General features: G+C 41.0%; 2 protein-coding genes across 6 annotated transcripts in view; both read left to right on the forward strand.

Annotated features, from left to right (window-relative positions):
* The window catches only part of LOC131256700 (uncharacterized), a 28,601-nt gene extending 25,110 nt beyond the window's left edge, over nucleotides 1-3,491 (forward strand). The window contains exon 8 of one of the 5 annotated variants that reach the window (XM_058257691.1): nucleotides 3,112-3,491. In XM_058257691.1, the coding sequence (XP_058113674.1) occupies nucleotides 3,112-3,170 (59 nt within the window). In that variant the 3' untranslated portion in view covers nucleotides 3,171-3,491. The remainder of the gene's footprint in view (nucleotides 1-3,111) is intronic. The other 4 variants (XM_058257689.1, XM_058257690.1, XM_058257686.1 and 1 more) reach the window with 4 other exon arrangements.
* A 5,325-nt stretch (nucleotides 3,492-8,816) lies between these two features.
* On the forward strand, nucleotides 8,817-15,430 carry LOC131256701 (protein STAR1-like). The gene is made up of 4 exons (XM_058257693.1): nucleotides 8,817-8,925; nucleotides 9,216-9,542; nucleotides 12,713-12,900; nucleotides 13,948-15,430. The coding sequence occupies exons 1-4, from the start codon at nucleotides 8,910-8,912 to the stop codon at nucleotides 14,200-14,202; spliced, it is 786 nt and encodes a 261-aa protein (XP_058113676.1). The 5' UTR covers nucleotides 8,817-8,909; the 3' UTR covers nucleotides 14,203-15,430.
* The last annotated feature ends 919 nt before the right edge of the window (nucleotides 15,431-16,349 follow it).

A 16,349-nucleotide genomic window follows, 5' to 3' on the forward strand; every position in this document is an offset into this window, starting at 1 on the left:
TATTAATCAATTCGGCTAATCAAGTGCTCGAATGATTTCAAATCCTTAACATCCTAACATATTTGCTCATGCAAAATTAATATACCAAATGGATTATTTTATCCATTTTTGGATTATGAGAAATAATTTTCTCCGCAGAAAACTTAATTCTGCTGCATATAAATTATCTAATTAGAGTAGGTAGATGATTTAAGATGCATGATTGATGGGTGATTAATCTAAATCATTTGCCGTTTAGATCTATTAGAATAGGCACAGTTTACAGGAAAAAGTATAAAGTAAGTAGATTACAACATAATAAGCTTATGTTAGAGGTATTCTTCTCGTTCTTCTCTTTTGAGTAGAGTCTCTGTCTTTTTTTAGTTGTTTCTTTTAAATAGTATAAGACTCTCTCTTTAAGAAAGAAAGTTAATTCTATTAGGAGACATGTGGAGGAGATGAGATAAGGGATGATGAGAATACATCTCTCTCTCTAATATATATATATATATATATATATATATATATATATATATATATATATATATATATATATATATATATGGAACTTCCCATGAGGTCGAGCTGTGTGGGCCCCACCATGATGCATGTCGAAAATCAACACCATCAGTCAGATGGACCATTCCATGGTGGGCCTCAAGCTTAAAACTCAAGTCAAGCCATGACTTGTGTGGGCCACACCACACAACACTTAAGTGGGGTTACCCTCCCATTAAAGCATTTGTAATCATTGTTGGGCCCAATGAGATGTCATTCACATATCCAGCCCATCCATTATGTGTATCCCACTTGGATAAGGGGTCAGACCAAGTTTCAGACGCATCCAAATTTCATGTGGGCCCCACCAAGTGCTTTTATATGTTTTAGGAATGTCTTCATATGATTTTAGATGGTATGGCCCACCTGAGTTCTTTGTACGGATGAATTTTGGGATATCACATAATTTAAATGGGACCCATCAAATGCACGGTGTTGATGTTCAACACACATCATGGTGGGGCCCACACAGCTTGACCTCATGGGAAGTTCCCATGAGCTCATCCGCATAGAACCATTTCCTATATATATATATATATATATATATATATATATATATATATATATATATATATATATATATATATATATATATATCTGGACCAAACCAATAGAAAAATTGGAGAATGATCGTTATGATCGTTAAAAGCTTTTTATATGCCACAAGTGTCTTGAATCAAGCTAATCTTTTTATTTTCCCTTCAACTAATTCTAGTTGCCCTCATCAACGCGGTTTGAATGAAAAATAAACATTATAGATCCGCCTGCAGTGGACCTTGGGAAAATTCTAATGGTGAGGTCCACCTGAGATCTTAATGTGCTTAATGCTTGGGACCAACTCATAAAAGGATCTAGAAGAACGAATGGACGGAGTGGATATACAACATATCATCAAGGTGGGCCCTACGGTAAGGGTAACACTCTCTAACTTGTTACCTGGCCTGGGTAACACCTAATCCGTTCCCTTTGATAAAACACATCACTGTGGGGCCTACAACACCACCTCTCTCTCTCTCTCTCTCTCTCTCTCTCTCTCATCATTTTTCATTTGAAAGTCTAACCTGGACAGGTGGTTCTCTATCTTTCTATGTATATTATCATTTTTCGTTTGAAAAATATATATATAGACAGAGAGAGGCCATTGATGGTCAAACTTGGGCAGGTAGTTTCAGCAGATTGATGGTATAACTTAGGCAGGTGCTTTCAGCAGTTGAATCTATGATCATCATGGTTAGTGCCGTAAATGGGCCCCACTCGTGGTTTTTTTTTTTTTTTAAAGCATTTGGTGGGAGCTATGTTATTAAATTTACAAGGCCAAACTGTCTAAAGACCAGTCCGAAAGGTGTGGTCCATGCTTGAAATCAAAGCCCAATGCTCAGGCTAGGTTGACGATGCTTGACCCAACTTGGACACGTAGAGCGGGTTGCAGACACTTTCATGTCCAAGACGGACCAAAGAAGGCCCGATCAAAGGTGGAAGTCATCAAGATCGTCGGGACTTTAAAATAGGCATATCTCGCAAACCGGAATAAGTTACTCGACGTATTATATATGATTTTATGATTTTGGTGTAGGACGCGATACTTTAGCCAACTAACCTAGCTATGCCGGGTTGCCCATTCTGAATTTGTGAGATTCTTTCAGTTCGAAGGTCGAATTCTCTATTTATTTCTATTTTTATTATTTTTAGTAAGTTCTGGTTTGATTGTAAGTCTTCATCCATTGAGCTCTAGAAATTAAATCATCAATCAATTTATAAATTTTCATGAATATTATTTCTATTTTCTTATTTTCTACTCATGGATTCAAAAAGTATACATGAGAAGATGAGAGAAGCTTCGTAAATTCAAAGTAGTTATCCTTGAGGAAGAAGGTGATCAAACTCATCAAGTTCATCCCTATTTAACTTTCACCAAAAGGCATGGTCCATGATTGAAATCTAGGTCAGGACTTGGCCAACGATGTCTGACCCAGCCATGTTGCACCCAAGTGCGATGTCCTATCCGGGCTGCACTTGAGACCTGTACGTACGGATTGTCACCCCCTCATGAGATGTCCACACCATGCTTTTTTTCTTTCGTCCTCTTGTGTAATGGAAGGACACTACCTCCTTATATTTTAAAAGATGTCTTGTGACCATCTGTTTATGGACCCAAGACAGCAACATGGGCCCCACGTGTGGGAATGGTACGACCCATAAAATTAAATAATTTTTTAAAAAAGTATTCCTTTTTTCAATCATCGATGGATCGTTGCATTTGTCATGGATGCGGTTGCTTGTTCCAATAAGCATTTTTCCATACCTGCTTTTTGTGGGACCCACTTGGTTGTGTTTTATCTGGAAAATCTGGTGGACCCAATCATCATGTGGGCCACCATGCTAATTTGGATGGTTTTACTGTCTTGGCCAACCTAATGGATGGCATATATAAGATGTGGTGGTCCACCCAACCATAGAAAATAATGGACGGCTATCCACAAACCTCCAAATTCAGTGGCTCACGTGATGGTTTGGTTGTATTAGCCTATTTTTGGGCGTCCAACTTCTCATGATGGGCTGCCTTTTGCTGGACAGGTTGGATGCCATTGCCATATACATACTGGTGGGCCCCATGCACGATACTTGTGGGATAAGCTATTCAGAAAGGAGTTTCAGTGGACGGTCGTCGTTGGCTTGCAGATTTGGGCATAATTTTTTAATAGAACTTTGATACTCTGGCGGAAGTGATGGATGATACGCAGGTACTTAGATGTTGCAAACGTGGTAACTAAAACTGAACTGTTTATGCGTTGAATTTTAGATGTATCATGAACTAAAAACTGTGGTTATTTGATTATCTAACAATCGGATTGGTGGTCACTTATTGGACGGTTAAAAATGAAAAACCATCCGATGGTCTTATTTCAATGGAGAAATGTCCACGAATCAGAGCATACGATTGGTTGACTTAGAAACAGTGGACACCACAATCAAGTGGGTTTTATTTGGGTTAATTTATGCAACATGGGAAATTTCTGAGTGCCTGCGTATCAAGAGTCAACGCTTCCAGAGCATCAAGTAGTCATTTTTCACGCATCAGTATACGGTATGCCCATCGATTGGACCATACACGTGGCAGCACGTTCAATTTGGACTTTTTCCCCAATGCCCACTGAGTACGGGTAGCGGTCCTTTTCTTTTTTCATTAAAGCTTTAATACTCTGGCCGTATGTGGGGGATGATACGGAGGCACTTAGAAATTGCATACTGGGATACAAATAATTAAAATTAAACTGTACACTTCATGGGGTCCCAGTTTAGATGTACTGTGATCCAAAAATCATATTTCTCCTTCTATGTTACTACCGGATTGGTGGAAATTTATGGACGGTTAGAAATAAAAAGATCCAGCGGTCACATTCCCACAGACAAGCGTCCACGAATAAGATGTTAGGATTTTTCGAGCTGATATTTGTGTTTCCGTTCATCCAGGTCTTTGTGACCTAATCAACAGGTTGGATGTAAAAAAAAAAACATTCCTGTGGGCCTTAGGAAGTTTTAAACGGTGGAAGTTTAATCACCACTGGTGCGGTCCACCTGAGATTTATATCCACCTATTTTTTTCTTCACTACCTATAATGAGCTGGAAAAATGGATGGACGGTGTGGATGTAATTCACGTACATCATGGTGAGGCCCACAGAGATTTCCATCACTGATGGGTACGGGAGAGGTCACCACCGACACCGAGTCCTTTAGGACATGGCTTTGGTGGATGTCGGTCGAGGTAGTTGGAGGTCGGTGGATTCCTGACTGTGGGGGCCACCTTGATATATGTGACTTACATCCACTCCGTTCCATCCGTTTGGAAAGATCATTTAAGACATGATTCCCAAAATGAAGCATATCCAAATCTCAGGTGGACCACGCCAGAAGAAAAAAATGGTAATCAAATACCCGCCGTTAAAAAAACTTCTTAGAGGCCACCGGAATGTTTATTTGCCATCCAACCTGTTGATAAGGTCACAAATACATTGATGATGAAGGGAACACACAAATATCAGATTGATCTAAAGCTCTTTTGGCCCACAATAATTTTTTAACGGTAAACAACCACTGTTTACTATGGTGTGATCCACCCGAGATTTGATTCGCTTTACTTTTGGGATCATGCCTAAAATGAGCTTTCAAAACGAATGGACGGCATGGATGTAAGGTGCATACCTCACAGTGGTCCCACAATCAAGGATCCACCGACCGTGGTGGGTGGATCTCCAGATCCACCAAAGCCGCATTGGGGATTAGGTCAGACCCAGGACTTCACCAATACGGTGCGACCCTTACCGTGACGCCGACCTTGATGTATATATATTCTGTATCCACACCGTCCATCCGTTTTTTCAGATCATTTTAGGGTTTTATTCCAAAATCACCACTGTTTTCTATACAGTGGTGATTGACCGTTAATGTTCCACAAAAGCTTTGGATCATTTCGATATTTGTTCTTTCCCTTCATCCAGGCTTATGTGACCTTATCAACAGATTGGATGGTAAATAAACCCTCCCAAAACATTAAGGTACGCCCTAAGAATTTGTTAACGGTAGGGCACTCAATCACCACTTTTTCCTATGGTATGGTCCACCATATAATTGGATCTATTTCATTTTTGGAATAATACCCTAAAATGATATGGAAAAATGGATAGACGGTGTGGATATAGAATACATACATCAAGGTGGGCCGAACGTTAAGGGCCGTACCGTCTTGGTTGAGTCCAAGGTCTCACCTAATCCGCTTCCTTTAAACAGGGTCTTTCTCAACTTATTCGCTCATACGTACTGATAAATACGACCGCTTATTAAGGTGACGCTTCTTTGTTTTTTTCTTATGTACCCAAGCGTACGTTAGTCCTTTGGCCTTATTTTAATAAATATTATTTAATAGAAGGGAACAGATTCGGTGTTTTTCCCGGTTACAGTGCATTCTATCATCTTACACGTGCCACACAAGTATGAAATCCGAACCATCCATCTGGTGAAACCTAACCTACATGACCATGATCCCAAAAAATAAACGGTTGGGACAGTTCTAAGGACCGGAGAACTTCTGTTCATCGAATGGAGTCCATCGTTCTACTTGTTAACAATCCCGATCTAACCCCTCAGATCCAGCCAACTGATGTTGGTAACCACTTTCCTTCTAAGCATGTCAATGGCCCACCAACTAGACGGTTAGGATCATCCGATAAGTGTACGCCATAGTGTAAAAAGTGGAAAGCACTGTATTGTCATGAAGATCATGACATGGTCCACAGGCATGCATGCAGCGGAGATACACAGCACACATGTTCTTTCAGCTAATTCATATAAATGAACGGTCCAGATTGGGTTGATTGGATGATCCTACCCTGTTATTAATGGATGTTTGATGGTTGGATTTGGACGGTTGAGAATTTTTCATTTTGATCATCTCATTGATAGCCACCACCCAGAAACTAATGATCGTTAGTTATATCGGGCATGATCCTTTGATACCCTGGACTAATATTTGAAAGGTTAGGATCGTCTTACATGTATGCCAATGGTGGGCCGCATGACTACAAATCTCCGTAGTCTGCCAATCTATCAAAGAACATCGTCTGACAGGCATTTCCACTTTCGGCGTGTCGACCCCTCGCAATCGTACTGTGTTAATTTAACACCACTTTTTCAAACGGTGATGATGCATTTGTCATATACGCAAAGCAATCTAGACCACCAAAATTGATAGCCCATTGCGGTGGATCATACGTCAAAATCACAGGGATCGGTCCATCTAAACGTGTAACATTTTACATTTGAATTTTTACCTCTGCCCATTTTAAACTAAAACGCCCCTCACCAACCGATGGCTAACAATCAAATTGTTAAGATTGTTAGTCTTACGTGGATTTCATTATCTCCTCCATATTACATACACACTGGCTCTAATGGTTTGGGCGGTACGGATTATTGTACGTTATTTCTATCATTTCTGAGAAACTTAATTGAAAAGTACTCTTCTTATAACAAACGAAATATATAATAGGCTAGAGATTTTTAAGATGTTTCAAGTGTATTTTAAAGGATCATAGTTATCATGATGATAAAATAGAGAGCAGTTGAAATGAATTCAAAAGTAAAATAAGTACTTAATAATTATTCAAAAGGTTAGTCAAGCGACTAATAGTCATCTAAGAACCCAATTAAGTAGTCGAATGGAATACGATTTAGTCATCAATGAGGCTTATAGTGATAACTAAGATATATGACAAGCTTAAAAGTAAGTTTTCAAAAGGTCATGTAATACTGAAACGGTTACAACGACTGTTAGAATAAAAAAGATTAGAAATGTTAAAACAGTTATAACAATCATTAGCTCATGAGAATCATTTGAAGTATCAATCTAAAACTATAAATATTAAGAAAATTCAACATGAAAAATGATCTCACACCAATCCAAATCAAACTAAACTTATTTTTCAATTACTTCATCATATACATTTCTTAGTATAATTTAATCATCTGCGTATGTAGTGTAATAATTTCTTTTCTTTGGTGCTTATTTTCATTAGTATAATTTATAGTGATAATTAAGTAGTTGTTAAATATTAGCTATAATTTGAGTCTACGCTCATATGTTAGATTCAGTTCAAGTATTAAGTATAGTTCTTCATTTAGAAAAGTATTTATAATTATTCTCCATAACTGAATATAAAAAAATAAAAAATAAATAAAATTATTATTCTTTTATTTATATTAAAAAATATTTCCATACATTAGTAAAATATGTAACTCATTCTCATCATATGACAAGCTCTACCATATGATTGTTGCATCATCATTTTGACATACTGCGTGAATGGTTGAATAAGTAACCAATCTTAATCAATCTTAATTAATCTTAACGTACCGACTTACATTCACCCCTCGAGTCCGTAAATCCAACCACACCAGATATCACCTCAGCCACCGGCGGCTCTAAGAATTGTTAAAATGGTGATGAACTAACATCCTAGTACACGAGCCACACGTCGAAATAAAACGAGCAGGTTCGATCTGGGAGTTGCCTTATCGGGTGAAGGTCCCTTCAAAACTATCAAGTGCACTCGCTCGCGTGTACTTTGTAAATACATTCGCGTTACACGTGGAAAAATATCACACATGTATGATATTTGATCCGTTCAAATGGAGAGAAAAAGATTATTAGTTTGATATGATCATCTGGAGAGCCACTCTTTTGTTTCAATTTCAGGAAATTTTTTAGTTTCTTTTAACCGTTGATTTATTTAGCACGGGGTGTAGCCAAAAAAATCATCATTTTCGGCTGATTTTAAACTTTCTGAACGTAAAAAATATTTTCTTCCTGATGAGAAGCTCAGATATCATACTCATATGCATTCTTTCCACGTGTGAGTGAGTGCACTCTCTTCTTTGCATTTCTCACTGTCTCCACAAAATGTTCATATTTGCCTCTGTCGCGACGTAGCGTGAAGTACTTGTCTCGACGCGCTGAACCCGACATGCTTAGATGATTCGATGATTTAAACCGTCGATATTCTCTATTAGATATCACTATTATAATTCAAACCTTCAATTTTTATAGTTTACTATGATACATTGAGAATTTTCTTTCAATTGATATAAATTCCTCTACATATATACTGATATTAGAAATCATATTTTCAGTGAAATTTTTAGGATAACTGGAATAGCTGATATTCCGAAATATGGACCGTTAAGATCGGTGTAACACTTATAACATTGGGCCCAACGGGCTACGATATACATTTAATGCTTAGTCGCGAAAGAGGCAAAACAAACTACTAAAAAAATGGGATACGGATTAGGTGTCAACCGGGCAACATGCTAGCGGGTGAGGCCCTGACCGTTGATGTATCTGTTGTAAATCCAAGCGGTCCATCTGTATTTTCATCCCATTTTAGGCGATGGCCCAAAAATGAAACAGATCAAAATCTCAAATGGACTGCACCACAAGAAACAGTGGTCAATGAACGCTTACATTAAACTTTCTAGGGCCATCCAACCTGTTGATTAGGTCATACACACTGGGTGAAGGCAAAAAGCAAATATCAAAGCTTTTGTGTCCCCCAAGAAGCTATTTATGGTGGGAATTCAATCCCTACTGTGTGGTCCACTTGAGATTTGGATCTTCTTCAAAATTTGGACTATACCCTAAAATGTGCTGAAAAACCTTTTTGACGGCATGGATATACCATAAATACATCAAAGTGGGCCCCACGGTCATGGCAACCCCCACTAACGTGTTACCCGGTTAACACCTGAACCGCTCCCTATAAAATTCCGAGTTTTGCATGCATATTCATCCTTCGGCAGAATCAAATCTTATCAACCATGGGATCTGTTTCAGGTAATGATATTTCTCTCCCTCTCACGCTCCTGTCCCTACAAAACAATGATCCAACCGTTCATCTTTAACGTCCCACTTAGATGTTCCACATGTCAAAATCTCACTACCAGTAGATCCTCACCGTCCATAATAAGGCAAAAAACTATTTGATCGACAGTGGTCGTCTCTGATTAATGAGATTTCTGACATGTGGCCCATATGCAGCGGAACATTCTAGATGAACGGTTTGGATCATGAGTAGATGGCAGCATTTCTCTATACCCTGACTATTTTTTCCGATTTTGTTTCAGACGAGAGCAAGCAGCATTTACTCTTGGATATCGGTGACGAGAAATCGGTGACGGAACCGAAATTTCGGATCCGAAATCTGACAAAACGGACCGAAACTGGGGACCCGATTCTTAAAGGGGTCTGTCTCGACATTCGGAAGGGTATGATCGTGGGAATAATCGGGCCGAGCGGCGGCGGGAAATCGACGTTGCTGAGGGCCTTGAACCGGCTGTGGGAACCGGATGCCGGTTCGATCTTTCTCGACGGGGAGGATGTATGTGAGCTGGATGTATTGCAGCTCCGGCGCAGAGTAGGGATGCTCTTTCAAATGCCCGTTCTTTTCGAAGGTACGTACGGTTGGTGGGTCTAACGTGCGCCGTTTTACAGATACGAGAGTTCCTCCAACCGCCGTGTGGCATCCACGCCATCCATCAGTTTCACCATATTAAAAACTCTAAGTGGGATCCGTAGGATTGAACGCCCACCGTTGAAACCTTCTTGGAACCACAGGGGTTTTGGATAAGGCTGATGTTTGTCTCTTTTGTTTTTTACCTCTTCATCATCGTGGGAATAACCTTATGAACGGATTGGATGGCGTATAAACATCAAGGTGGGCCCAGGAAGTTCCAATGAAGGGTTTTTCCATACCCATTGGTTCTTGTGGTGTGGCCCTCTTGAGTCTTGGATCTGCCTGGGCTTTTTTTTGGGCTGACAGCCAAAAAAATGCCGAAGCTGATGGACGTATTAGATTTCATAAGGACATCGTGTGGACGCTCTCCGTGTAGGAAGCGGATTGGCTAGTGTACCACACACCAGCGATATTTCTGGTGTGGGTACGTGTCGTACGAAGACGTGCGCGCTACGAGTTGTACGGACGGTTAGGAGATCAAAGTTATATGGGCCGAAAAATGATGTATTTATTATATCCACCTCCTTTTTCCGAGTTCACTTTAGAGAAAACGAATAATATAAAAAGCTCAAATGGACCACACCAAATATAGCAGCGGAGATAATAATTTTCACCGTTAAAACATTCGTAGTTACCACCGTAACGTTTATTTTCAAAAGGGTTTCAACGGTAGACGTTAAATCCCTCCCTTCTTTTTTCAGAGTGTCCATTTGATCTTTATATCTGTTTTATTTTTCGGCTCAAGACTTACAAAGAGCTCTTCAAATGGATGGACACTTTGGATATAATACATACCTCGTGATATAGGACCTACAAAATTTGGTGATGCTAACACACCAGCTAAATCGATGTGTGCGGTAAACCAGCCAATCCGCTTCCCCCTCCCTCTTCGTGACGTCGTACATTGCGTACTTTTGGGGAGCGGATTGGCTGTTGTATGGTACATCAGCTATATAGAGGGATTGTTTTTTTTAAAGACTCTTGCTACTATATATCCCTAATCTATTACCATCCAAACCGTTAATAAGATGGGCCTCACCGTAAACCGGGGTAGCATAATTTTATTTTTAAGGAAAAATCTCTCGGATTGTTATGTTTCTACACGTTGGTCATTTAACATTACCGAATCCATTGTTTTGTGGACCATTGATGGTATATTTATATCTTGAATACTTAGTATCACTCATTCACGATAACGGTAAGGCCCATCTTATTAATGGTTCGGATCATTGTAAAATGACCCCAAATCCAACGGCAGCGTCGTTAAAAATGGCAATATTTCGCGATGTATTTTACTGATGGGAGGTGTTTGATTTGATTTGAAAATCTGGAGAGCGTGCTTGATACGCATGCACTTAAAAAAATGTCCCCCTGTAAACCGAATGGTTACGTGAGGATCACAGGATTATATCCATTTTTAACCGTACAATAAATGTCCACCGATCCAATCATCAGATGATCGGATCAGAATAATTTTTGGTTCACGTTGCGTGTAAACTCTAACCCATATTTTGGACAGTTTAATTTGGGATACTTGTATGCCAAGTGCCCAATTTCTAAGTGCCGGGGTAAGTGTTTGGTACATCTGATCCGTGCATCAGGTGGCCACTATGTGATAGGACCGTCGTCGTTTTTTTTAAATTTTTTTTTTTTTTTTTAATTTAAAAAAATCGTTAGCTTGTTAGTACAAGTGTTAGCCACCCTTCCATGGAATAGATACCAAGACCTCAGTGTTGAAGAGGTATCTTTCAGTCGTCTACCACTTGAGCTATTGATCTGAGTGTAGGACCATCGTCGTTTATTTTGTATACTTGTGTTTGCGATCGGGTCCACTTCATGCACTGATCAGATGTCCCATTCACTTGCCAGGATGTCATTATTGTTGCCTGGGGCCTACTGTGATGTATGTGCCTTGTATCCAGACCGTCCATCCGTTTTGACAACTCATTTTATGAGTAGATCCAAATCTCAAGTGGACCACACCACTGGAAAACAGTGATTGAATATCCACCATTTAAACTTTTTGGGGCCACCGGAATGTTTGTTTTCCAAAGGACCACACAACCCAAAACTTTTGTGGCTATAAAAGGTTTTTAATGGTCAATCACCATTATTTCCTCTAGTTGATCCACCCACCTGAGAGGACTGTGGGGCCCACTATGATTTATGTAGTTTGTATCCACACCCTCCATCCGTTTTGAAAAGCTCATTTTAGGTCATTATCCAAAAAATAAAGGAGCAAATCTTAGGTGGACCACTTGTAATTGAATTCCAACCATTAAAAACTTTGGGGGCCGCCAAAATGTTTATTTTCCATCCAAACCTTTTGAGGAGGTAACAAAGACATGGAGAAGGGGTCCACGTAAATATCAGATTGATCCAAAACTTTTGTGGCCTGAAGATGCTTTTAATGGTAAATCACCACCGTTTGGTGTGGTATGGTGCAACTGAGATATGGATCTGCTTCATTTTTTTGCGATTATACCCTAAGATGAGCTTTGAAAACGGTTGGACGGCGTGGATTTAAGAAACATACACGAAGGTGGTCCCACACGTGTCGGCAGCATGGTTATGGCTAATCACAAGGGTAGCCGGTAGCCACCGCCTCTCTTCTAGGATGACGAACGATCCAGATGATACCGACGTCATGTGCATGTGCTTTTCTATTTCGGGTAGTGATGTGATACTCTGGCAGCGTACAAAGCTTAATACGCAGGCACTCGAAATTATACACGTGGGATTCATTAACTCAAATTAAACTGACTAAATCGCGGAATCAACTGTCTCTAAGTCACAAGCCTAAAATCAGACTGTTTACACAATCCTAACCTCTGATTCGTGGACAGTTGTTTGTTGAAATAGGACATTGGATATTTTCATTTTAAACCGTGTATAAAATGTCAACCAATCCAATATTCAGATAATCAAGTAATGTTAAATTTTGTTACATAGTTCATTGAAAGTGGGACCCATAAATTGGATGGTTTAATTTGAATTAATATTGCCACGCATTCAGTTCCAGGTAATCTCCAAGTGCCTGCGTATCATCCACCACACACTGCCAGAGTATCAAACTTTTTCAATTTTCTAATAGCTGGACACGCGCAGGAACCGTAGCAGACAACTTACGGTACGGACCGCAGCTGCAGGGCCAGAAGCTAACGGACGCCGAGGTGTCGACGCTGCTAACCTGCGCCGACCTCGATCCGTCCTTTGCCGCAAGAAACGGCAACGACCTTTCGGTGGGCCAAGCACAGAGAGTGGCCCTAGCAAGGACCCTTGCCAACGAACCCGAGGTAAGCCATCTCACGTGCGTCCTCGTGGATAGTTATCTATTCTACGCAAGCCATATCTGGGCCGAACCAATCTCTACCGTTGATTTTCCTGTGGCCAGCGATCAAATAATCCAAAGGCCTATCTGATGCGTCTAAGATCTAGGCTGTTCACGGTTTGATCACGGGTCTAACGAAAATCAACGGTGGAGATTGGATTTGACCAGATGTTATCTGCCGCATTACCCTACCGAACCACGAACGCATTCAATGCAATCGGATTGGATTGTGACCCCTAACCCCACCGATATTCTGGTGACCGGAGTGTGGGGCCCACCGTGATGTGTATTTTATCCACGCCGTCCATCCATTTTGCCAGCTTATTTTAGCACATGGGTCCAAAATTGAAGCATATCCAACGCTCAACTGGACCACACCACAGGAAACAGTGGGGTTTGAAGAACACCCACCGTTGAAAACTTCTCAGGGGCTACAGAAGATTTGGATGAAGCTGATATTTGTGTTTTCACTTTATCCAGGTCTGTGTGACCTTATTAACAGGTTAGATGGCAAATTCACATCAAGGTGGGCCTTAGGAAGGTTTCAACAATGGATGTCATTATCCCCACTGTTTCCTTTGGTGTGGTCCACTTGAACCTTGAATATGCTTCTATTTTGGATTCATGGCTTAAAAGTAAGTGTCAAAACGGATGGACGGCGTGGATAGAACATATATATCACTGAGGGCCCCACAGAGTCAAGTAACCAGAGATATCAGTGATGTGGGGTCACCACCCACGTTAGCAGGCCCCACACAACAGGGGAACCAACCAAAGGGTGACACGGCCGAGGTAGGGGTGGCAATGGGCCGGACTTGGGACTGAAAAATCAAATTTTGAATTGAGCCGGCCCAACACAAATGGGCCACTGTTAGGCCCGGTCGGAACATAGATCAGGCCCGTTTGTGGCTATCATAGGTGGACCCAGTTCTGTGGGCCACACTATCTTGGTCTGGGCCTCTATTTCTGGGCATAGGCTCAAATCTTATATTTCTTTTTTTCTTATGTTAAGGTGCTGTTATTGGATGAGCCAACGAGCGCTCTTGATCCGATCTCAACGCAGCATGTAGAGGACACGATCGTGCGGCTCAAGAAAACTCATGGGCTGACAACCATCATGGTCTCTCACAGCATCAAGCAGATAAAGCGAATCGCTGACTTGGCGTGCCTCGTCGTCGAGGGCCAGGTTGTGGACATTTTAGAACCGAAGGATCTCTCGCGGGCCCAGCATCCTATGGCTCAGATGTTCCTTGAATTCAGCTCTTAATCTTCCCATTGCCTGAATACAGAATAACTGTGTGATGTGACGTTCCAGGCCAATGCAAAATTGCAGTGTTTTAAGTGATCTGGAGTGTCCATCTAGTGGGCCCCACTGTAATTGGGCCCATCACAAAAGGGCGAATAGATCCAATAATTGCAACAAGGTTTTTTGCTCATGAAATGTGGACCATTGTTTGGCTACTCAAATGAGGCCTTCTGTAGCAAAAATGGTGTCTGGCCCACCCGTGGGTCAAATAAGGGCCCACCAAGAATCATCACTTTCAAAGGATGAAGAGTTATGATCCAACTAAAACATACTATAAATAGTAAAAACGAAATTAAAATGGATTTTTGACCATCGATCTGATGGAATCTTGCAAATTCGGAGTGGACAACCCGGCATAACGGGTCAGGCCCAGGTGAGTCAGCCCGAGCCTGACCTGTTTACTGAATAGGCAACAGTGGCCCAACCTGACCCCATTTAAAAATGAGCAATACCCACTTAAAATTGGACCCGATCATGCCGGAATTATCAATGAGCTATATAGATGGGTCAGGTTGGGTAGGGTTCAATTGAAGCTTGACCCATTCACTAAAACGGGCCACATATTTAACCTGAGCCCTAAGCACTACCCATTTAGCTTGCCGCGAACCCAATGCGGGTCAGGCCAGTTGACCAGTGATGTAGAGTGGGTCGCGGACATTCTCATGTCCAAGATGGACTAGAGAAGGCCCGATCGGAGGCGGAAGTGATTAGGACCGTCAGAACTCTAAAATAGGCATATCTCGCAAACCGGAATGAGTTATTCGACCGACCAATTTTGAGGTAGGAGAAGTTACTTTAGCCACCCAACCTGCCATACCTGGTTGTCCACACGGAATATGCAAGATTCCATCAGATCGGTGGTTGAAAATCCATTTTAATTTAGTTTTTTCTATTTATAATATGTTTTAGTTCGATCATAACTCTTTGTCCTTTAAGTTGCCGTAGTTGTGCCCAATATGAAAAGGGCTTAGAAAATTTAGAAGAATAACGTGGTTAGGCCAAATAGGACACTACTTTTGGCCAAAAACCATGAAGTCTAGTAGGAATCACGGCTATTCATGGTAAGTCATGAATTTCATGGAGTTTGACTTTGACTTTGATTCTGAAATTTGTTCGGTTTGATATCACTATTTAATGGATTGTAAATTTGTTTTTATCATCTATCAAGTAATTTTTGAATTTCTTATAATTTATTTTGAAATTTTTTTTTTTCCTCATGGATTCAAAGAATGTCTCTGAGGAGCTTCATGTCTGTGAGATGTCTGTGAGGAGTCTAGAGAAGCTCCGTGAATTCGGATTCAGAGTAATTATCCCCTTGAGGACAGTGATCGACCTCATCACGTCCATCCCTGCATCAATCAGCCTTCCCACCTGACCCACTGTCATTCCTGGTTTTAGACAGGGCTGTCAATAGGCTTGGCTGGCCAGGCGGGGTAAGGGCGTGACCTAATTCTGTATGGGCTTGGAGTGAAAGACTCGGCCCAAGGTCCGACCGCAGTCTAAAATTCAAGCCCGTTTAATAACTGGTCCGAGCTCATGGTTCATTTGAAAGCCCGTCAGGCCGGCCCGTCTAGCCCATTTAAGATTCGAAGGGCATTTTTGTCATATATCGTGGACGATGGAGCACAGTCAATAAACATGCCAGATCTTGCACGGAAATGGGTGGCCAGGATAGATCCAGGCTCGCACCTGTTTTACTTATATGATTCTTCGAGTTACATGATTATTTGCATGTGGGACCCATTCTGTTATGAAACCGTTAATCGTTCCCTATCAAGTACTGCAACGTCCTACAGTCAGTGCGGACAGTCAAAATTTCAAAGGGATAGGATCCCTCCAATCTTGGAGACTGGGGCATCCCTTATCCACAATGAGATCCATCAGATCAACCGTTTGGATTACAGGATATGGGTCGGAGCTCCCAACTGTAGGGTTGATGAGCAGGATCCTATTATTCATCCTACTTTAGAAGGCCCTGCTCAAAATCAACCGTACATTTTGCTAGTGGCAGGTGAGGCCCATGCCTAGCGATCCAATCGTTGATCTGATCCCACCATGGAAAAGGGATGGGATGATTCAAAAATAAATAAAAAAAATCCAGAAAATAG

The sequence above is a fragment of the Magnolia sinica genome, chromosome 9, assembly GCF_029962835.1.
Source record: "Magnolia sinica isolate HGM2019 chromosome 9, MsV1, whole genome shotgun sequence".
NCBI classification, from domain to species: domain Eukaryota; kingdom Viridiplantae; phylum Streptophyta; class Magnoliopsida; order Magnoliales; family Magnoliaceae; genus Magnolia; species Magnolia sinica.

Coding starts and splice junctions, on each gene's coding strand:
- LOC131256701 (XM_058257693.1), top strand. Junction 9,543..12,712: donor AATGCCCGTTCTTTTCGAAG/GTACGTACGGTT, acceptor GGACACGCGCAG/GAACCGTAGCAGACAACTTA. Junction 12,901..13,947: donor CCCTTGCCAACGAACCCGAG/GTAAGCCATCTC, acceptor TCTTATGTTAAG/GTGCTGTTATTGGATGAGCC.